General features: G+C 42.6%; 1 protein-coding gene across 1 annotated transcript in view; it reads right to left on the reverse strand.

Moving 5' to 3' along the window:
* Col6a6 (collagen type VI alpha 6 chain) overlaps positions 1 to 23500 on the reverse strand; it is a 96467-nt gene that overhangs the window by 23067 nt on the left and 49900 nt on the right. Inside the window, exons 23-30 of the mRNA XM_035444234.1 lie at positions 20352 to 20414; positions 16215 to 16277; positions 15097 to 15147; positions 12385 to 12420; positions 11525 to 11587; positions 4221 to 4283; positions 3012 to 3047; positions 2887 to 2923 (exon numbers count right to left, since the gene is read on the reverse strand). Coding sequence (XP_035300125.1) covers positions 2887 to 2923; positions 3012 to 3047; positions 4221 to 4283; positions 11525 to 11587; positions 12385 to 12420; positions 15097 to 15147; positions 16215 to 16277; positions 20352 to 20414 — 412 coding nt within the window. The remainder of the gene's footprint in view (positions 1 to 2886; positions 2924 to 3011; positions 3048 to 4220; positions 4284 to 11524; positions 11588 to 12384; positions 12421 to 15096; positions 15148 to 16214; positions 16278 to 20351; positions 20415 to 23500) is intronic.

Below are 23500 nucleotides of genomic sequence, written 5' to 3' on the forward strand. Positions count from 1 at the left end.
GTGTGTGTGTGTGTGTGTGTATATTTGTATACACACAATATATCCACATGTATGTATATAATTTTTTCAGACTGATGATGGTTTACACAAACATACCATGTAATAAACATTGGTAAAATACATTAAAAATGAGACTAAAAGATACTGAGCCAGGTTGGTAATTAACATTAAGTACAGGCTACAAAAGTCTCAGCATTATCTTCACTGCCCATTTCACTCACTCGTTATCTGATCCTAATTTCATTCTGCCCTTGCATGTTAATCACTGAACTACAGAGATGGGGAGGAAAAGGGAGAGGCAGAGTGGGAAAAGAGATGAAGAGAGGGTGGGGAGAGACAATGAGAGAAAGAGGGAGGGGAGGGATGATATTTAAAAAATCAGGTAGGGAGGTGAATGGTGGTGCACACCATCTGAATATTATTAACAACGAAAGGGCCTTCCCAGGTGGTTGGGAAACAGCAGCGAAACTCAGCTACAGGTGACGAGTCATTAGAGGCAAGGTCTGCTGTGAGTGTGAGCAAAGGAAGCCTGGTCCAAGTGTGATCAGCTGGCAGGCACCATGATGCTCGACGGCCTCATCCTGCCAGATGGGGGACACCTTGGAGCTTGAGTAAAGCATGCTGTAAGTGACATCACTCACCACGTCCACCAGCTGGGGAGGAAGAACAAAGGAGAGCCAGTTATTACTTGGTAGGGCAACAGGGTTCTAGATTACACAGGGAAATCAGAGCAGTGAAGCCCTGTCTGCTCGTATGCAGAACTCAGAACATCCCAATATATGTATACATGCATATATGTGTGTTCATAGAAATTTGTGTGCACATGTCTATGTGTACACATAGTATATGTCCGCATGGGTTAACTTTCTCTTATCTAAAAAGCTAGGACTACTAGTGTTACTGATTCCAGATTTTTTTTTAGTGTGGGATTTTACACATACACATAATGAGATCTCTTAGGAGCAGACCCAAGTCTCAAGACAAAACTCATTATGTTTCATATGCACTGATGCATGTAAAGTGACGGTTAGTTTATACACTGTATTTAGTGTGCCCCTGTTTAGACTACAGCTTATCACATGAGGGCAGGTGGGAAATTTTCCACTCATGACATTATGTCAGCACTCAAAATGTTTGGGGGTTTGAGAGGGTCACCCTGTATAGGGACATGTTTGTGTATCATATAATTAAAAGTGATATATGCACTCTAAGAGAAATAAATATTGGCTGAACCTGTACTGCCTGGCTACAAGCCAGGCATAGTTGTTTAAATTTCAAATAATTGAATGAAAAATTTAGCTTCTAGGTGATGTTCTTCACAGCCAGGCTGCCGAATGGTGCAGGGGCACCTCCTCCACCATGGTAGGTTGTTCTATTGGGCTACTCATTTGCAGAGGTCCCCTGCTCTGCAAAGCCAGGCCTGGGAGGAGTCCTGATTGGATCCATGTGGTCATGTGCTTTTATAAAAAGTACGGAAGTTATTAACTCCTTTGTGTTCTAAGTCAGACTCCTGAAATCACTTTGTGTACCTCAGACCAGATGTGCTGGATGGAACCCCCACACTTTGAAAGATCAGGCTCCACCCTTGGCTCTACCACTCATGATTACCATCCACTCGGCTCCCATGCCAGGAAAAAAAAAAAAAAAAAAAAAAAAAAAAAAAAAAAAAAACCTGCTGTGCTAATTCAACCTCAAAACAGCCTGTCTTCATGGACTCAAGGTGTTTTGATTCCTACCAGCCGTCCTTTCTGCTATGGAAAGGCAGACTACTGAGAAGCTTGGTTGAATGATTTCTAGGGCCAGGGCCATTAAAATTCTGTGGCTCTGGGCCTAAGGAGATGGATCAATGATTAAGAGCACTTACTACTCTTGCAGAGGACCTGAGTTTGATTCCCAGCTACACAGTAGCTAGAAATCATCTGTAACTCCCTCCAGTCTAGGAGATCTGATGCCCTCTTCTGGCTTCCTTGGGCACTGCATGCATGTGTTGCACATACACTCAGGAGTATACACACATATGAACAAACAAAATAAATGTTTGTTTTTTTAAGTTCTGTGTCTCTAGGAACAATGCCCACTGTAGAAATGGGCTCTACTTTATCTGGTTTTTCTCCTAAAAAGACCTTGCAGAAACTTTTAACTCCTTTCAGTTGTTGTGTTTATTCAGGGAGCACTGTGCATATTTAAATGAGCATTTGTCACAATGAAGGTGTGCATGAATACAGAATTATGTCAGTTATAGATATTTACAATGCTAAGACCATACCCTGTTACAAAGATCTTAAATTCAAAGAGCTTTTTGTCAAATCAGAACACCTTCTTGCTTTTTACATTTTTTGAGAGAGAGAATTATTGGCAGAACAAGTGTTATTGTGAATTTACAAGCTAATCAATAATTTCAGTCAAGCTAATCTTTCCAGGAAAGGAATAATAGAGCATCAACCAAAACTAGGGCTTCCCACCCAGTAACACACATCGTCATAGCTGCCTCTTCGTACTGCCAAACTCAATCCCGTCAATTACTGTCTGATGTTAACAATCATCTCAAACCCAGATCAAGAAGATTTCTCCTCTTCCTCGACTGATCTGACCATTGGGAAAGCTCTGACCTCAATCTCCCACGGATTTAAAGCCCCCAGGGTTTATAACTACACAGCAGTGGGAACAGGTTCCAACACACATCCTGGCAGCCAGAGAGGGAGTTAATATCACTCCCTCCCTGTGGACTCAAAATTTTCTCCTGACATCTCTCATGTGAAGAGACTGGTTGGTTGGTCAATTGCATCTGTTCTGGGAGCCCAGTCCCTTAACTTCCTTCTAAGAAAGCCAATAGATTGTGAGTGGGGTTGGGGGTGGGGGGGTTGTCATTTTAAGCAGAGTACTTACGACTGTGTTCCCGCACATATTGAATGAGGTCACATGTCTGCAGTTCAAAAATAAAACACGAATAATTAACCATATCTCTGGGTCGTGAAGTTTATAAATAAAGTTAAGGAGTAGGAGATACTTACTGAAAATGAAGCCAGTCCTCTGGCCCCTTTCATGCCCTAGGAAAGGAAACAAGCAAAACCTGTTTTAGGGCTGCAGACTTACACCTCAGTAGCCAGGATGTGCATCAACACTGCCCCTGTGTCCCCTTTTCAAAGGGTTTGCTCCTATGAAGTTCAAGGGAACAGAGAACGCAGACAGACACTCACTGCCTTGTGATGAGAGGCACACAAGCCTCCAAGGTTACTTTTGCAAATCCTGGCAGAGATGCCCACCTGATGGTGGCCCACACAAGCAAACGCTGAACCACCTGTTCCCAGCTGCCTCTCCTGTGAGAGTCTTAGAGACTTCTACCCTATGTTGTATCTCCACTGTAAGCTGCGGTCAAACTGAGCCTAGACCATACTATCCACGGCTGATGCACAGAGGGAATAGCCTCAACACCTGAAAAGCTAATTCAGCATCTTCCCCAAATGAATATACACATGTGTATGTCTAGCCAGAGGGTGGAAATAACAAAGCCAGCTTAACTTCTTATTTCAAATCCCATCCTGGAACAGGAAGAGTCTGGCTTCTCTCAAACAGAAACAAAGAAAAAAAAAAAATGCAAGGGTGCCCAGCCAAACTCCCAGATACATTCCACAGGATGAGACTTCAATGGCACACACTGCTCATTGTTTCTCTCTCTCTCTCTCTCTCTCTCTCTCTCTCTCTCTCTCTCTCTCTCTCTCTCTCTCTCTCTCTCTCTCCACTTTATTCATCGAGCACTTGCTAATGGAGGATGGAGGCAGTGACTGGCCTGACAGCCAAACTCACTGATCAGACTATGAAATCTCAGGCTGCTGAGATGGCCCAGTGGGCCAAGGCACCTGCAGCCAAGCCCAATGGCCTGAGTTCAATCACCAGGACACACACAGTACAAGGAGAACACGACTCTTAAAGTTGTGCCATGGCATGTCCCCCCTCCCCACCCTCATCCCCCACCCCCACCAAATAAATAAATCTATTAATGTAAAGGAAAATATTTTGAAAGAGAAACCTCACTTTGGTGTGATTTCTTTACTTTCTTCCTCCATTTCCTCCCTGCCAAGAGAGATATTTAATTGGCCCCAAGTTCTCCTATGCTAGAACACACGGGATAGTGGAAACCATGGCCAAGCAGCAGAGGAAGAAGCCTGCCCATGCACAGACCTCTAAGGGGTGGAGAGCTCATAGGAAATATTTCCTCTTACCTTCCGTCCAGGGGGTCCTGGTTCTCCGGGGGATCCTGGCTCTCCTGGAAGCCCAGCAGACATCTCAAAGCAGAATTAATTCACTTTATAATCATATTTTATACAGCATGTGAATGGTTTAAATTCCAACTTAAAATACTGACACTATTTCAAAAGCAGAAGTCCCAGAGCAAAAACATCTACTTTCATCTTAGAAAATTGATAGATTTCTAAAATACACAAAAGGGGAAACCCCAGCAACGATTCATTCTTCAAATGCTACTTGTTAATACTTTGTTACTTTTCTTGTTCTGTTGGTATTAAGATGATTTGTATCATACTTTTTTCCTAATGCCTCTATTATGGTTTTGTTTCTTTGATATAAGGTTTTCCTGTATAGCCCTGACTGGCCTCCAATTCATGATCCTCCTGCCTCTGTCTCCCAAGCACTGGGATGACAGGTGTGTAGTACCAAGCCTGACTCTCTGCTATATTTTAAATATACATACATACATACATAAATACATACATACATATTTCTGTTACTAAATATTCTTATACACAAAATCACTTTTCATTATTTCATGATGTTTTACTATGTGGAGATGCCATGATTTATTTTATTGGTTCCTTGCTGTTGGTATTTAAGTTTGATACCATTAGTAAGCAATACAGGTCTGAGGCTATATACACAATTCTGATTATCAGTGAAGATTACTAAGATGATTGTTGGATCAAAGGAAAGTGGCTTTCTTACGAACATGAAGGTAACCAAACACACACACACACACTTTTTTTTTTAATGCTATAGGGTTTATATCCTTTACAGTAATAAGTGAAGTTATCTAAAAATTAATTTATAAAAGCATGGCCTGTGGAGGAGAATCATTAATGTTCTCCAATGTCCAAATGATACTGACAGTATTGGGGGAAAAATGATCTCATTTTATTGAAAAAGCATGTTTACCTGCAAGAGAAAAAGGAAGGAAGTTGAATACTTTTGTCCATTTCCAATATTTTAACAACAGATTTTTTTAGAGTAAAAGTCAACAATACAAGGAAAAAGAGGAAGCCTTGGTGTTTTGGAGCCTGGAAAGCAGCTAAGTGTTGTGTGAGATGACTTGGCAGATCTGAGGAATCAGAGTCCTGAGCCAGCAGCAGGGAAATCAAGAATGAGCCTGTTTGGTATCACACATTCCCAGAAGGCCCAGGTTTTGGAGGCCCGGTGTTGTGCCTGTTTTTGCTCTTTATACTCTTTGGCCTTTTTGAGGGCCTGTCACACAGCTTCCAAATAAATCACACATGGAATCTTATTATTACTTATGATTGCCAGGCCTTAGCTTGGCTTGTTTCTAGCCAGCTTTTCTTAAATTAACCCATCTACCTTTTCCCTCTGGGCTTTATCTTCTTACTTCTGTGTATCTCACTTTCCTTCTTACTCTGTGGCTGGTTCCTGACATCCTTCTTTCCCTCCTCCTCCTCTCTGTTTGCTCTCTTCTTGTTTCTCCTTCTGTTTATACACTCTGCCTGCTAGCCCTACCTTTCCCTGCTCCTGCCTTGCTACTGGCTGTTCAGTGCTGTATTAGACCATCAGGTGTTTTAGACAAGCAAAGAATCACAGCTTCATGGAGTTAAACAAATGCAGCATAAACAAAAGTCACATACCTTAAAATAATATTCTACCCCAGCTAGGTGCCTCCAGAAGCTAAGGTAAAGTCAAGAGTCTAAATAAGGAGGATTAGTGGGGAGATCACTGTAAGAATCCCCACCCTCTATTGTCACCAGGTAGTTGGATGCACTTTTCTCCACCAGCAAAAACAAACAAACAAACAAAAAGCCAAAACTAAGATAAAACAGGGGTGGGACTCTCTGTAGAGTTAAGGGCCAATGTGGCCACACTGAACCAGGAGATCAAATGAAAATATGCAAGCTGAGTGCAAGCCTCCAGCTCTCATTGCCCTAGTGTCTTGTGGAAAACTGGCATCTGGATCTGTACCCTCCAGAAAGGGGTAGAAGAAGTTTGAGGGTGGTTAAGTGTAGAGGTCCATCAGATCACTGTCCAGTCAGTTTGTATCTGACAAACTCCAATCGTGTCCTCCAGGTTTCCCATCAGACCTTTTGTACTCAATTCTCAATGTGAACACAGAGCTCATTCTTGAGACATATGAGAGATAAAAGTCAGAACAGGGGGCTGGAGAGATGGCTCAGAGGTTAAGAGCACTGACTGCTCTTCCAGAGGTCCTGAGTTCAATTCGCAGCAACCACATGGTGGCTCACAACCATTTGTTATGAGATCTGGTGCCCTCTTCAGGTGTGCAGATATATATGGAAGCTGAATGTTGTATACATAATAAATAAATAAAATCTTTAAAAAAAAAAGTCAGAACAGAAGAAAAAAACTGTAGGAGACAGACTATGCAAATAGAACCTAAAAACACTCAATTCTGTCCTCAGAGAGATAAGGAAAAAACTTCATTCATGAAACAAGAATAGCATACTACCTAAAAGGAACAGTCAGATCTTAGCAATGATCTCTTAAAAGGTAAAGTATGGGGTATATATTTAAAATAAATTCAAGAAATCTTCTCAGAAAAGAAAACATCAAAGAGATGACCTACAAATAAAATAAATACAACAGGAAGTAAACTAAAGGACTCTATTATCACACTGAATGATAAATATTTCAAAAATACAGAATAGAGAACACTGGAGACAGGGGACAGAAATCAACAAAATAATAAGCATTTCCTAGAACCAAGGGGCACACACATTTCTAGGGCCTGCTTAGTGCTCAGAAAAATGGACCAGGGGCCAGATCACAAAACCCATGGCAGATCAAAACGCAAGTGACTGATAGGCAATCCAATTGGGTTCCAGAGAGAAAACACTACCTTATAGGAATCTGAATGGCCTTGGACTTCCCACAGCAACACAAGAAGCCAGAAATAACAGAAAGCATAACTGCCTTCAAAATTCCAAATAAGGAATTCCAGCCCAGAGGTGTGTACTAGCCAAAATATCCACACATCTGGAGGTAATAAAAGTCATTTTCAGATGATGTTCTTGTCAGTCATCTCCTCTTAGCCGCTTGTCAGGGTTTGCATACGAAATGGCCTCTCACTCAGCTTATGTTGTCAACTCTGGTGTCCAGATGCTGGACCTATTTGGGGAGGGTTTGGAAGCTTTAGGAAGTGGGGGTTGGCGGGAGGAAGTATGCCATGAAAAGATAGGCCTTAAAGCTCAGGCGGGGTCCCCAGGCGGCTCCCTTTTCTATATTCCCCACCTTACGGTGTTCCACCCATGAGCCCCCAAACTGAACCAAACGACCATGGGCCGAGTCCTCTGATACTGGGAGCCAAAATAAACCTTTATTCTCCACAGTGATAAGAAAAGTAATGAATACAAGGTTTCTGGCAGAGTTTTCCATGATGGGAATACCAGGAGGGTGTGGAAGTAGGAATGGAGACCTGACACAGGTGGAGGGGAGGGGATCTCAGAGCCAGGCGTGGGGCTGCAGAGTGGCAGGGAAGCCAGCTCAGGCTAGGCAGGATGCGTCTGCTGCAAATGCAAATGTCTGCGGAGAGACATTTGAACATATAGAGCAATGTCAGGTTAACAGAGGGAAACCCCCAACTTTATAGTAGGAAATAAATTTGTATCACCTAAAACTCAAGCATCAAAAAGCAGGAACACAAATAGACTATCAATTCCAAAACAATCACTTGAGATGAAAGCCATTTTTTTGGAGACAGAAAATGAGAGGAGGTGGAGAGAGGGTGGGAGAGCCATTTTGTCTTGTGCTGGGGTGGGGTGGGGTGGGGGCTTTGGGTCCATTGGACAAGCGCTCCACCACTGAGAGGGGCCGTGATCACAGTCTGGGATCACTTATCTTTAAATTCGTTTTTTAAAGTGAGGAAACTTAAGATGTTATCTGACTCTAACCAGGAGTGTCCATCAGGAAAGGTTTTGCCACCTCACAGGAGGATAACGGTTTCTGGAGACATAGCTGGTTGCTCTAACTAGGGAAGGAGGGAGATGGCTGAAGTCCAGTGGAAGTCTCCAGGGTTACAGTTGAACAGCCCACACCGCCCAGGGGCAGCCTCCCCAGTGAAGGTTCTCCAGCCCCAGATGGTGATAGTGCCCAGGTCCAAGATTCCTGCGTGAAACCTGCTTGGAGATTTTTTTTTTTTTTTAGCTTTTGTTTTTGTATTCAATACACATACATACATAATACATATAGGTGCAACTGAAACAGGTTTATAGATTTTTTTTCTAAAAGAAAAACATCAAGGTGAAGATTTGGTAAACTCAAACTAAGAATAGAATAATTCCAAGAGACCCGAAAAGATATTCATAATTTAAAGCTAAATCTTTCCAGAGAAAACATTTGCTCTTCCAGGAGAAAACCTGGCCATTTTCAGTGTTTAAACTCCAATTTCAAATCCAAATATTACTCATCTGAAGGGGAGGGGAGGAAGCAGCTGGAGAGGGAGAAACTAGTGAGTTATAGCAGTTGAACGTGGAGAACAAAGAAGGAACCAAAAAAAAAACAAACAAAAAAAAAAAAACAAAAAAAACCTGTATCTCAGAGGCTAAGACACCAAGGCTGTATGTCTCCCCTCAGTTAAGTGAACTAAAAACCGATGACTATGACATCACAGGGAGGGGTCCCAACAAATGGCTGAACTTGTTGGTTTGCTCCTGGTGTTCAAGGCTAAACCACCCCATTAATAAGCCAAGGGAAATGATCCAGAGATGTTTCAATGCAGATGACATCTGGATTAGTTTGGAAGTCTTTTCCAATTATTTTCCTAATTATATTCATCTTCATCACTGCTGAGGGCAGAGTGATAAAGAATTGCTATTCAGCCGGGCATTGGTGGCGCATGCCTTTAATCCCAGCACTCGGGAGGCAGAGGCAGGTGGATCTCTGTGAGTTCGAGGCCAGCCTGGTCTCCAGCGTGAGTGCCAGGATAGGCTCCAAAGCTACACAGAGAAACCCTGTCTCAAAAAACCAAAAGAAAAAAAAAAAAGATTTGCTATCCGAAAACACATACGAGGAAAAAAATTATAGCTGAAAGCAGCCCTGGCCCCTAACCCCCATCCCTCGGGAGCAGCAGGGGGCAAGAGGACCTTCCTTGTTTTGAAGCCTGAAAACCTCCAAACATGATCCCTATACATAAAGTTCCTGCTACAGTGTGTAGAGAAAAACAAGATCCCAGTAAAATTCACTGTTCAGACAAACCAGAAAACTATCCCTAAGGCCTTGCTCATAAACAAAGTCATAGACAAGTGTTTTAGTTGTTGTTGTTGTTTGTTTGTTTGTTTCCCAATAGAGGTTGTTCAGAAAGAAAAGAGGCAAAGACTCTGAGAGACAGTTTGTTGCAGGAGATTTGTTTGTGTTGCCACTCAGAGACTACCAAAGGAGTCAGACCTTGATTGGAGGGCAGTGTCCACATTCAGCTGGTGGGAGTGGACCATAGAGTTTTCTGGCTGACTCAGAGGGAGCTAGAGGGACACACAGGAGGAATAAGGAGGGGCAAGGAAGATGTGAGGGCCTTTTCTGTCAGAGAAGGTGGAAAAGAGAGCAGGTGATAGTTTCTCTGTTGTTCCGTGGATCTCTCAAGTTTATTCCTTAATATTTAACTCCAGTTTTATTTTGTAATAAAACAATAAAAGAAGTGGCAACAGCTGACCTAAGAGTGACTCATCACAATAAAATCTCAATTCAACAAATCTGAAGTCAATAAATCAAGTGTTCCACCATTTTTTCTATTCCTCCTTCTGTTCTCTGGAGACATGGGCTCACTATGTAGCCCAGGATGAGATCCTTCTGTCTGTCTTCTCAATACTGATAAAAGTCATGTGCTACCATCTACATTTCTAACCAGCTGTAACCTGAGGTGAGCAGACTCCTATGACACTGCCGGGGAGCTGTGTTTAACTGACACAAAGCATTAGGCAATACTCAACTCTCGCATAAACTTATAAAGACATAATTTGGTTTGATACCCAGAAATCTCACAACATGCAGCAAACACCTGGTAATCCAGGAGAAGACCTTTTAATAGACACCTTATTAAAAGCAGTTCAATAAAAGCTTTGATAATAAAAACAAGATGTTAATGGATATTAGTTTTCAAGATGTTAATGGATATTAGTTTTCACCAAGTCTGCCAGGAAGAATGGATTAAACTGATATTTTTTCAGTACAAGAACCTTATTTGGATCACAAAAAATCCTTTAAAACATCTTATTTCCATGGTTAAGAGGAATACATTAGCCACAGAATGGGCAAACTTGGTCACTGTAACAGTTCATTGCCTTCTTGGTGGCATTGGGAGATGAGTGCTAGGTCTACTTTTCATTCCACAAGTAGACCTTAATCCAAAGGGCACACATTTTATAATTTGTTTTGTTCCAGTTTTAAGAATAGACAACAAAGCCAGGCATTGGTGGCGCATGCCTTTAATCCCAGCACCCGGGAGGCAGAGGCAGGTGGATCTATGTGAGTTCGAGGCCAGCCTGGTCTCCAAGAGTGAGTGCCAGGACAGGCAGACTCCAAAGCTACACAAAGAAACCCTTTCTTGAAAAACCAAAAAAAAAAAAAAAAAAAAAAAAAAAAAAAGGAATAGGCAACAATGCTAATGACCATTGACATGAAGGAGAATCTGCCAAAGTAGCTGGAGGTGAGGGCTAAAGAGATGGCTCAGTTGATGACATGCTCGCTGTGCAAGATGAGGACCTGACTTAACTCCCAACACTGTATAAAAGCTGTGTACCGTAATCCATATCTGCAACTCCAGAACCAAGGAGGCAGAGACAGGCTACCCGGGGCTTGCTGGCCATCCAGTCTAGATGAATTGGTAGGTATCAGGTTCAGTGAGAGACCCTGTCTTAAACAACAAGATGGAAGAGATGGAGAGATGGCTCAGCAGTGACGAGCACTTGGTTCCTGAGCACCCACATGGCAGCTCACAACCACATGGATTTCTAGTTCCAGGAGCTCTGATGCCTACTTCTGGTCTCTGTGGGCGATGGGCATGCATGTGTATGCGTAGATACATGCACACACACACACATACTTATAATGATTTTGTAAAATATATATTGAAAGAAAAAGATGGCAAGTGATTGAAAAAGACACTTAACATTTGTATCTGGTCTCTGTATGCACACATACATGGGCATGCATGCATACACACACTCATTGTACACATATGAACATAACCAATCTCTCTCTCTCTCTCTTTCTTTCTCTCTCTCTTCCCTTGCCCCAGACAGAGCTACACACACTAGATGAAATTATCCTCTGGATAGCTTACCGTTTTACCTCTGGCTCCCTTGGGACCAGCCTCTCCTGGATCACCAGGATCCCCAATTTCACCCTAAATAAATATATTAAAATTAAAATTATTATTGAAATCAAATAGTCATCACTGGCTCACAGTTCAGTTTTCCAGACCAGAACTCAGGTCCTTGGAGAACCAAAGGCTCCTTTTGTTTGATCTTCCAACCTTACTGCAGGGCCTGACATTTACAGAGTTCAGTAAAATCTTCCAGAGGATCTGAAAGCCTCGAGGTGGAGGTTATCATTGCTGACTTGTCACATGACAGTGGTTTTTTTTATAAACACACTGGGAAAACTCAAGCCAGGCAATATCTCATCATCTGGCTTATTTCTCTACATTTTTCTTTCCTTTAAAGCCAGTGGTTCTCAACCTATGTGTCCCGACCCCTTTGGAGGTTGAACAACCCTTTCACAGGGATGGCTAAGACCATTAGAAAACACAGATATTTACAATTCAGAACAGTTATGAAGTAACAATGAAAATAATTTTATGGTTGGGGTCACCACAACATGAAGAACTGTATTAAAGGGTTGCAGTAGTAGGGAGGTTGAAAACCACTGCTCAAGCAATGAATTAAAAAAAGAAAGGAGAATATTTGAGAAGAAAACTTTCAAAAAGAATTATCTTTCTTTCTCCCTTTACTTATAAATTAAAAAAAACTTGAAGTTGAATATTTTTCAAGTTCTTATATTCCTAATCAAACAGATCATATTAAAACTTGATGGGAAAGACCTGTCTCTTCCCTATGCTATCCCACCCTACAGTAGAATATTTATTTCTCATTAACTGTCCTAAGATACAGTCCCTGGCTCTGGTCTGTGAAGTACATGTACCTTTGGTCCACTTTCTCCAGGGAATCCTTCTTGCCCCTACAATCAACAACAGAGGAAATCAATACAAACACCCTTGGCCCAAGTAGATTTATACTGGCTTTAATTATACCACCTTCTTTGTTCATATATCTGGGTATCAAGGAAGAGATGGACCTACTGGAAACTAGGCAATACCATCGGAGAAAAAACTCCCAGTTTCTAAATTCAGTTATTCATGGGTTACATAAGCAAGGTGGCAGTCTAAGAGGACAGGCAGAAAGCGTTTGAGGAGAAAGCGATCTGGGGATTCCAAACAGCCTAAGTCTCATCCAAGGGCATGTAACAGCGAGCATGTCATCAACTGTCACTTGGCCTTGTGTTCCCAAGTGACCTTTCTCAAGTGGGTTCAACAGTCCAGGCCTGACCATTCATCTTAAGGCCCTCTGCTTGCCTTACTTTGGCCAAAGACTTATTTGAGAGCTTTTCTACCTTCATCTGATGAGAAACATGTATTTTACCTAAAATAAAGTTTCTTCTCTTTTGTAGGTGCATATGAGTGTGTGAATGGGGTGTATACTCATGGGTGTGCCAGTAGAGTCTAGAGGAGGGTACCATGTGTCTTCCTCTGTCACTCTTGCCATTGTAGTTTTGAAACAGGATCCTTCATTGAACCTGGAATTCACCATTTTGGCTAGGCTGGCCAGAAAGCTCCCCAGGATCCGGCCATCTCTACCCTACCCCACCATTCTGGGGTGAAAAGCATCACAACCATTGCAGACATTTCCATGGGTACTAGGGATTTGAACTTGGGTCTTCTTGCTTTCATGGAAAGCATTCTTACCCACAGAGCTATACCTCAGCCCCTAAATTTTATTTTGTATTTTAGCATTTTTAAGCTTTTGATGAACACCTGTTATTACCAGTCATAAGGGAATGACTTGAATCTACACATCCAGAGAGCATCAGTAATCCCCGTCTTCTTCCCCACTTCCCAACCTCTAATTACCACTAATCTACAAAAAATAAAGCTTTTCTCTGATGTAAAAAAATCCTTACACATATGAAATTCAAAACACACACAAAAAAAACCACCCCAGTCTTTCCTACCTGGAGCTGTTATATATCCCTGTTCTAGCCCTTTCCAGCTCTTAAAAATGCATTTTAGGCATGATTGAGATAGGTGTTCTTCTCAATATATTATGGGTCCTTACTTCAAGTTTCTATGTACACATTTTAAACAGAGGTCTGGAAAGACAGCTCAGTGGATAAAGTGTTCAATCTGCAAGCAGGGGAATCTGACCCCCCGGCACCATGGCACATGGCACTGGTGGATAGAGGCAGGATGTCCCAGGGGGTCAATGGCCAGCCCAACCCATCAGAGAGTTCCATGTTTAGTGATAGAGATCCTGTCTCAAAAACTAAGGGGGGTGGGACAGGACAGAGAGAGATCCACCCCAGCCCACCTCCTGTTAACCTCTGACCTCCACATTCACATATGTGGGCACGTGGGGTCCCCCATGTTCACACACATTTTTATAATAAACTTCACATGCATTCATTTTATAGAGAGTCTAATGCTCAATGTCACAGGCTAGTAAATATTTCCCTTTCTGTGGGATACTAATGTTTTTAATTATTCTAATGAACATTACTGAAACCCCTCATTTTTTTATTTTTAATTTTCTAAAATCATTAGCAGTTGTGTCTTTTCCTCCCAGCACCATCTTGGATCATCCCCCGTGGGACTCCACTAGCAGGAAATTGATCCTTTCTGCTATTTTAGACTATTCCTCTACTGATGACTTTATTTCCCTTAGATCTTTATCTTGGATCTCTAACTTTTTCATTTCAGAAAAGATGTCTTTATGTTTTCTGTGCTTTGTAGTAGTGATTGGGCATTTTCATGATTACATGTGCACATATGTATAAGCATGGGTATGTGGGGGGCTGTGCATGTGTGTATGTCATGCAGACAAGGGCAAAGGAGAATCTTGGGTGGTGGTCTTCAGGAGCCTTTTGCCTTTATTTTGAGACAGGGCTTATCACTGGCCCCGAACCTTACAAAGTAGGCCAGACTCGCTGGCCAGCAAGCTCCAGAGGTCCACCTGTCTTCCTCCCATCACCAGTGGGATTACAAGTGTCCACTACCACACCAGCTGGTTACTCGGGATCTAGGGACTGAATTCAGGTGCTCATGCCTGCAAGGCAAGTACTTCACTTACTGAAACATCTTCCCAAACACTGATGAAGATATTTTAAAAGTGGTTATTATTAGCATGTCAAAATCACTGGCTTTAGTCAACTTATTTTTAGGCATATCCAGTAACAATATAATCATTTTATTTTTAAGTTACTGTTTGGGCAAATGCATTAAGAAAACGTTGCAAAATTTCTGACAGATGAAGCAATCATAACAACATGAAGAGAAAACTTGAAACAGCTCCTCAGAGAAGCCACACTAAGATTAGTGGAAGTTCAAGTCAGAACATGCCAGTCCGTGCTCACAGGAAAACACAAATGATTCAATTTCAACTTTCAATTTTCACCTGCCCCTGGGACTGTGGCATGATTCTCTACCACACTGCCCACAGGACATCAATAAGAGAACTATCAAAATAGATTTTCAATGGTACCAGACTAATTATACATTGCCTTTTTTCTCTGAACCATGGCAAGCCAAACAAGCAACCAAAAGCTCATGGGATAGGTCCTGCTTCAGTGGGTATTGCTTACCTTTGTCCCTTTGCGGCCAATGCTACCATATCCCGGGCTGCCATCGTCACCCTGTAAGCAAAGCAACTAATCACACACCTCCACACTAGAAATAGAGGTAAGCTCATTTATAGAAGGACATGACTGCTAGGTTTTTTTTTTTGGTTTCATCAGGGACAACTACGAAGCCAGGTCCTCTAGCTGGGAGGGTAACAGGGACACCAGTGATGGTGCTAAAAGCTCCTGGACAATATAATTAACAATTACAGCTACTCAAGTAGTTGTCAACATCAAGAGAATAAACCGAGCGTCCCATAATCTTTCATAAAACTAAGCAACATTATTACCTAACTCTTTGGAGAGCTTCTGTAAGCTAATACTTGAGCTCGAATCTATTTTCAGTTCACTGAACAAAACAAGTTCTGCAAACTGTCCCTACACTGGCTACTGTCTGATGCTTATAGAAGGTAGAAGCCCTGGGCAATGGGGATAGGATGGAATGGTTTCTGATAAAGAGGTCCTGCAGACGAAAGGTCAGTAGAGGTCAGGGGAGAATGCTACGAAGAAAGCTTAATCTGTTTTACCATCTTAAGAACATCTGGTCCATGAGAGCTGCTGCCTTGGGAAAGCTAGCCAATCAGAAATGACTGTGATGCTCGGCTCAATTACATCTAGGACACTATAAGGCTAGACTGAGACAGTGTCCTTAAAGCTCCTCTGAGTATCCCTCAGAGATGCGGTGTAGGCATCTTTGTGCTGCGGTGTGAATTTTGTCCTCCATATGTTTTGTGTTTGAACACTTGGTCTCCAGCTGGTGGTACCTTTCAGGAAAGTGGTGCAGTCTTCGTGGGTGGAGTCTTGGAGGAAGTCGGTCATTAGGAGCTGACCTTAAGGCTTTTATAGTCTAGCCCACTTCCTACTCATTCTCCACTTCCTGGCTGTAAGAGTCATGTGACCAGGGGTGCATGCCGTTGCCTATTTGCCTTCCAGGCCACGATGGATTGATGGATCAAGCCCCCCTTGAATTCTAAGCCAAAAGAAACCTTTCCTTCGAGTTACTTTGAGTTAGGAAAGTAACTAACTAACTACTGAAGTAAAAGGTTCCAAAGACCCAGTCAAAAGTAGAGAAACAAACTCACCTGCAGGCCCCGAGGACCTGGAAAGCCCGCAGCGCCCTTTCCCCCTAGGTCTCCAGGCTCTCCCTGTTCAATAGAATAATGAAACAGGTCCTCAGTCAGTTGTTTTGTTCAAAACAGGATCTCATTCTGCATCCCGGGTTGGCTTTGAATCTGTGGCAGTCCTCCTATCCCAGCCATTCAGTGCTAGGGTCACAGGTATGAATCACCACACCCCACTTTCATTAGGTTGTTTGTATAGGAGTGAATCAGAAAGGATGGCACCAGGCACTGTTTAAGTCCCATGTGTCACAGCAATGGGTTTGTCTTCAGGCTTGCATACTGTACAAATGACATGTAAGGAATGGCTGTGGCTAGCCCAGGAGGTCTCCTCCATCCATCATCGAGGTCTCAGCAAGTCTGGTTTATTGTTGAGTGTAGTTCACCATCTTAGCCACTCAGTGCCATGAAAATGTCCCCCATCATGATCCACTAAGGAATCTCTCCACTGTTAAAAAAATTTAGCAAAATTGTTTCCCATGATGACCTGTGCAAATCATTCTACTGTGAGGATAACAGATATATTAGCCTAGAGACCTGAGTGTAGACAGTCAAGGAGGATCTCTGATGTGCAGAGCATCTACCATGGCTTATGAACCAGCCTCTGGAGTGTCTTGGGGAAACCTCAGCTACTTGGGAAAATGTACATGGGGTTATGAAGGACGATGAGCTCCCTTTTAAAATATAACATTTAATTTAGAATAGTTTTAGATGTTCAAAATGGTTACATAGGGAGACAAAATCCTCAGTACCCCACACATTTGCCTCCCTGATTACTGACCCCTTTGATGTAGTCATTCACGCTTGGCACAATGAACAACCAATACTGATTCTCTGTAGTCACCAAAACCCATCCTTTGTCCCTCATTTTTATCTAGTATTTGTTCTTGGCTCCAGGTCCCCTGGATTTCCCCAAATGTGGGGTCTCCATAGATTCTTCCAGACTGGGATAATTTAACAGACTTTTGTTTTTGAATGACCTTGAAAGCCTTGAGGAACATTGGTCAGGTATTTTGTGGAATGGCTCCCAATTAGGAGGTTGTCTGATGGTTTAGTTTTGATTAGACTGGTCTATAGGCTTTGGGGAAGGAGACCTTAGGGGTACCGTGCCGTTCTCACTGCATCTTATCAAGGGTAGAACAAGCAATGTGGTTTTACTTCCATGGTTGCTGACCCTTACCACCTGGTTGATGCCATATTGGTCAAGTTTCCTCTGTGTTAAGGTTAGTGGTTAACTCATTCTGAAGGAGAGAAAGATTCCCACAATGAGTGTGAGAACTGTGACTGGGAGTTCTAACTCATTCTGAAGGAGAGAAAGGTTCCCATAGTGTGAGAACTGTGACTGGGAGTTCTAACTCATTCTGAAGAAAGCAAAGGTCACACAGTGAGTGTGAGAATGGTGCATGGATGTTCTGAAGTATGGGGGTGATACAGAATAGGAGGAGATAATGGTGGTCATCACCCCCAGGACTCACTTTCTCAGAATGTTTTGGGGGCCGCCTGTCATCCCACAAGCATCCAGGACTCAAGTACAAAAGCCAATTTCTAGCCCCCTTTGTACTAGAGTCAACAATATGTGATTTAGTGCTTCCCAGCTGACTGTAGTTCAAGAACATCTACTTTAAGGCAGGAAAACAGGGAAGTCAGATGGCTTTCCCAGGGCTGAATAATTGGTTACTCAGTAGTTGGTAGAACCAGACATGGAACATGGGTTTGCTGAATTTAGACATATAGAGTATGGCCTGGGTAGGTGTTTATCTTAGTCAATAGTGATAATGAATCAGTTCATCTGGGTTTCCATTTGCACTGGGCACTTGCTCTGCCCCTAATTTTAGCCACCCTACTTAAAAGTTCCTGTTGTTAATGGTTTCCTGCCTATACTTCTTCCCTCCCTCTCACCTAGCTCTGGATTTATTTTCTACAGAGTATCTTCATTTCAAATGCATTATGCACACATCCATGGAAACACACACACACACACACACACACACACACACACACACACACACACACACACACAGTCATCCAAAGAGAAGTTCTATTCTTACCAGTGGCCCCACTTCCTTTACAGCATTATCCCAAGGACACAAAGCCAGTATGGTTCCTCTTTTAAACTGTCACTTTCTGATCATGCCTTCCATACCGCATGTCCCAGAGTCCCTCCTTTTGAAGGTGCTTGTCCTGGTCACCCTCATGCTTATTACACAAGCCACAAACTGTCCTCATGTCTCCTCCATCTCAGGTCCTTCCTGGCACCTCTCTAATACGAAGGCTGAGCATATGCCTCAAATCTACTCTAGCAAGAAATTCTCCACTGTATGAAAACTTCTCTAGTCTGCCTCACACTTTCATTCCCCTCCTTTCTCTTCTCCAGTTGTTAACACACTGCTGTCTCCCCTTCCATTGAAAATACACTCCAAGCTTTTCTAGACAATGGCAGTCTCAAGCAGAGATACCCCGCTCTCCCTTTTATAGGAGGGATTCCTTGACTGTGTAGACAGCTGCTCTGCAACCCTGTCTCTGTATGAAAAGGTGCTCTTTGCCGGGCAATCCAACTCTTTCCTTTCTGCGCTGGGGCCTGATCTTCAGAGCCTGGCAGGCACCAGATGTGATGGCTCCTTCCTGCTTCCCTGCCTGAGTCCTTCTGTACTGGTTGATCATCTCCCTTTCTTTTCCTTCCTTCCCAGCATTGTCTTCTGTTTCCCTTTATGCTCTTTACAAACAAACAGGCACCAAGTCCTTTAAATCTGCATGATTCAGAAGCCTACATCTCTAAGCAGACCTTGCCCCAGGCCCAGGAGCAAAAGATTTCCTTCATTCTTCCCCTTGCCATTCCTTACAGCCATCTGCATGTGTGATGGGATCACCAGGTACACTGGAATCCCTGGATCTTCCAGCCTTTTCCCTCTACCTCAGATCTCTCCAAGAAGAGCTGTATAGAACCATCACACTTTAAGTTTTCATCCTGTCAAATCGTCCTGTCACTGCTGGTCTTGGAGACAATGAAAGGGACCAACTAGTCTCCTTGTTTCCAAGCTCCCAGCCCTCAAAAAAAAAAAGTCTATCTATACTGCACTCTCTACTTATCTCCCAAGGGTCTGGCTGTGTCTATACAACCCCTTCAAAACAAGTAGACAACACTGTACCAGTGACTGAAGAGTCAACCACAGACTAGACAACACTGTACCAGTGACTGAAGATTCTACCACAGACTAGACAACACTGTACCAGTGACTGAAGAGTCAACCACAGACTACCTTGCTCTTCATGTGTCTGCCAGACAGAAAATTTTTCATGCAAATATTCTTCAAATAATTCCTCCTAGGATGCTCTAAGCCCCATGTCTTCCCGCCCATTCCTTTCCTAACTTCCCTCCCCATTTTCTCTCTCTGCCTCTTCAAAGTGTTTATCTTCTAAAGGCCTCTCAAAGCTTGTGTCTTCTTTGAAGTCTCCTTTTCTAGCACAGAAATAACTCCTAACTACTCTATTTGAACCTCAATTCCAACCTCTTTCCCCTATCTTCTTTATGCCAGAGATTGCTGTCTTCAAGACGTTCTAAATTCTCTGGGCCAGATTTCATGCCCTATATATCATGGCTCCTAGAATTGCATTCATTCATAAATCCCAAGTTCTTGTTCCAGCCCAGGCACTGTTTTAAGTGCTGCAGATGCACTGGTAAGACAAAAAACCCTGCTTTTCAGTACCCGACTTTCCAGCACAGCACAAGCCTGAGCCTTCAAAGGTCCTTAGCGAAGGTTCACATGAGAAGGGAGGAGAGAGGGAGGAAGAAGGAACGGTGCGGAGAGGATGGAGAGGGAAGGGAAGTCCTTGCCAGAGCAGCCTTCCTCCCCTGAGAGACCTCAGTGGGATGGGGTGTAGCTCCTCATGCAATTATGCTGAGTTGGAGCTCCTGACCTCATCCTGGTCCACGCCCAGGTCCTTAGAGATCTATGGCTCTCCAAGAATCAAGCCAGAGCTTAGGGGCAACAAGATGTGTTTTCCTTTGTGTTGAAAGGGCTCTGGCTCATCCAGCTGGCCATAGCTCTCTCGGGTAGCACAAACTCGAACATTGGAGGGGCTGTATTAAAGAATGTGACCTACTTTATTTCCTTGGCTTCCTAAATGGCCTTGGTTTCCCGCCTCTCCTCCGGGTCCTGGAGGCCCCTGGAATGAAACAAGGATGGTAGATACAGTGAGACAAAACGCAGCTTTCCCTGAACACTTTATAACGTGCCTTCTACAGAAAAATGAAGTACAGATGGGAGAAGCATTACAGGCTGAGCTGATCCTGCTCTGGAAAAAAAAAATATATTGCGGCTGTCAAATAAAGACTAGTAAATAAAAGAAAATTAATAAAGTAACCCAGGCCAGATGTGGCCTAAATGATTATACTTCCTTGTGAGTCTCTGTGTCCAAGCAGTGTCTAGAATCCCACTGTTTCTCTCAGGGAACAGATGTTGCTGAAATATCTAACATTTAAAGAAAGCTTTCCAAAGGACATTGGCCTTCAAAGAAGGCTTTCTACAACAGGCAAGGACTATCCTTTTTTTTTTTAAAGGTATATTTATCTTCATTTGCAAACTGTGGAATGTGCATTAGAAAGCTCAAAAAAATCTCACTAAAAACCCACCAGCATTGTGACAAAAGTGTGTCCAGGGTGCATTGGGTAAAGATTCTGAAATGGTTTTCAGAAGGGTTAGAAAGGAGAAGTGCCACCTTTGTCTTATAGAGCAGGGCCTGCCACTAGTCAGCATGTATTGTCAATGCTTGTCAGTTGGTAAAAGGGAGGCGTCCGTGGGCCATACAACCCAAATCTTGCAGGATGGTGAACATCGGCAATTATAACAGGGATTACATACTGTTCTATACCTAGCAGGGTTTCCCTCAAAATATGAACCACATTCCATGCCATAGGCTCCCTCTTTGGGGGTTGGGGAGGTGATTCAGTAGATAATGGTGCTTGCCACCAAGCCTGAGGACCCAAGTTCAATTCCTGGAATGCACATGGTAGGAGAAAACCAGTTCCTCTAATTGGCTCTCTGACTTTTACACATGGATTGTGGTGTGCACCTATGTGTGTACTCTCACACAAATAAATAAAAGTATAAAAATACATCTGTTCAATTAGGTGATACAGGCTCAATATTGTAGTAATAAAAATATTTATATAACCCTTCCTGTGCAAGTAATGGTTGTAAGCATTTACATCTATCAAACCATTTAATTTTCACAACATCTGATGAGGTAGCTGCTATTACTATTCTTTTGCAGAAGATATGTCCATTTTTAAGTAAATTGTCCAAGGTCACACAGATAAGATATAAAGGTATAAGCCTGGAACCAGACCCAGTCAGCCTGGCTCCAGATTTGACGTCTAGGACTACTATACCACTATCTGTGAAGACAACAGAAATCCTACAGTGTTCTCCACATTTGCATGGAACAGTTCTAACCTCTCCTTCCATGACTCTACTCCCTTCCCCAATTTTTTTTTGAAACATAGTTTCATGTAGCTAAGGTGTGAACTCTTAATCCTTCTACCTCAACTTCTTTTCTTAAATTAACATTTATTTGCATATTTTGGTCTTTGTCAGCTTCATACATGTGTATAATGTAGTCCGATTATTCTATTCATCCCTACCCCTCTGTTTTCTCCCTCCCTCCCCTGTTATCAACTCCTGTTCCTCACAAGTCCCTTTTCTTCATTCCCTTTTTGTTTTGTGACTCACTGAGTTTAACCTGGGCCATCAGAATGTCCATGAATGTGAAACTATCCAATAGAGCCTGGTGGGTTCACCCCACCACCTCCTCTTGAGTGCTGGTCCTACAGAAAAGAACCCCAGTGCTTGGCTATTCTAACCTTGTTGCTGTGTATGCTACTAGTGTTATTTAGCTAAGAACACATATTCAAAGAACAGTTACAGCTTTGAGTAAAATTAGTAGAAAACAAGGCCCCAAACACTGTATTTTCTAGTGTTTGGAGATTTTAGAGAAGGGACTTAAGGGCAACAAAAGATGGGACATAAAAAGGCACAAAGAATCTGTCATTCATTTCAAAAATGTCTTCCTGGGCAGAGTACTTAAACTTGTATTTTTTTAAAATTGCAGACACATATTTGTTGGAGTAGCACATTTCGCTTATGTAGAACACTGAGTACTGTGTAACTTAATAAGCCTGTGGTATGCCATCAATCCAAATCACACCCCCTTTCAAGATGAAAGTCCCAAGGAAAGCTTTCAAGCCTGACATTAGAAAACAGTTCCACTGGAGGGTACCCCCTGTGCCATAAAACAATACGGGACCTATGGCAATGGGTTTGTAGAGCCAATAAAGTGTACCACACTCCTGTGCATTTGGCTGTGTTTGTCTTTGTGGATTTCCTCTGGAAACAGCAATCTAGAGATCCCATTCATCATGTCCCAAACACAGAAAATTCCATTTGTCTTTGAAACTGCCTTTTAACTGGCCGACAAGCAGAGCATTTCATAAAAACCAGGCAGAGGAAGAAAAGCAGGGTTTCCAGCCAGAGAAATGGATGTGGAGGTAGAAAGATTCGGTGCCTTTGGCTAACCGGCAATGCCAAAGGCTGGATGATTTATGACTGTGCCACAGCTTGCCAAAGTGAGATTAAAGGGACCCACCGATGAAGGTGTCCCATGGGGCACATGGAAGAATTACTCCACTAACAGTCTTGGACACTGTTTTAGACCCTAGAGCAAAAGAAAGAACAAGGCCTTTGGATTTCCACCCATCTACATATCCACATCAATGTTTGATGTCAATAGATGAGATAATAGCCCAATATATGTCTTCGTTTGTACTTACTATTTTTTAAAATAAAAATTGCCATTGTGATGGCAGCCAGCTTTGGATGATTCAAAGGTGTGAATGCAGAAGAGTTTTATCACCTGTTTAGTTCTGCTATGAAATTATGACATTTTCATACATTTGGAAAGAGTACTTTCATCAAAACCAGGAGCAAACATCGTCACAAACAGTTATTAATGTACTTTAAAACAATGTGTCATGGCTTACACCTTTATGCAAATAACCTCTTAAATATTCTCATGATGAGCACAACCACTTAAACGTTTGGGCCTCTGCCCAGTTTAACTAATGGATGCAAAGTAATGCATTCCCTTGATCCTGCTAATAGTGGAGGGTGAAAGTCCCAGCTGGGTCTCGTTCATTCATTTACTGCTTGATTCATTACACAAATATATTGAGCTCTGTTGTGCCAGGTACTGTG

The sequence above is a fragment of the Cricetulus griseus genome, chromosome 4 (genome assembly GCF_003668045.3).
Source record: "Cricetulus griseus strain 17A/GY chromosome 4, alternate assembly CriGri-PICRH-1.0, whole genome shotgun sequence".
NCBI lineage: Eukaryota > Metazoa > Chordata > Mammalia > Rodentia > Cricetidae > Cricetulus > Cricetulus griseus.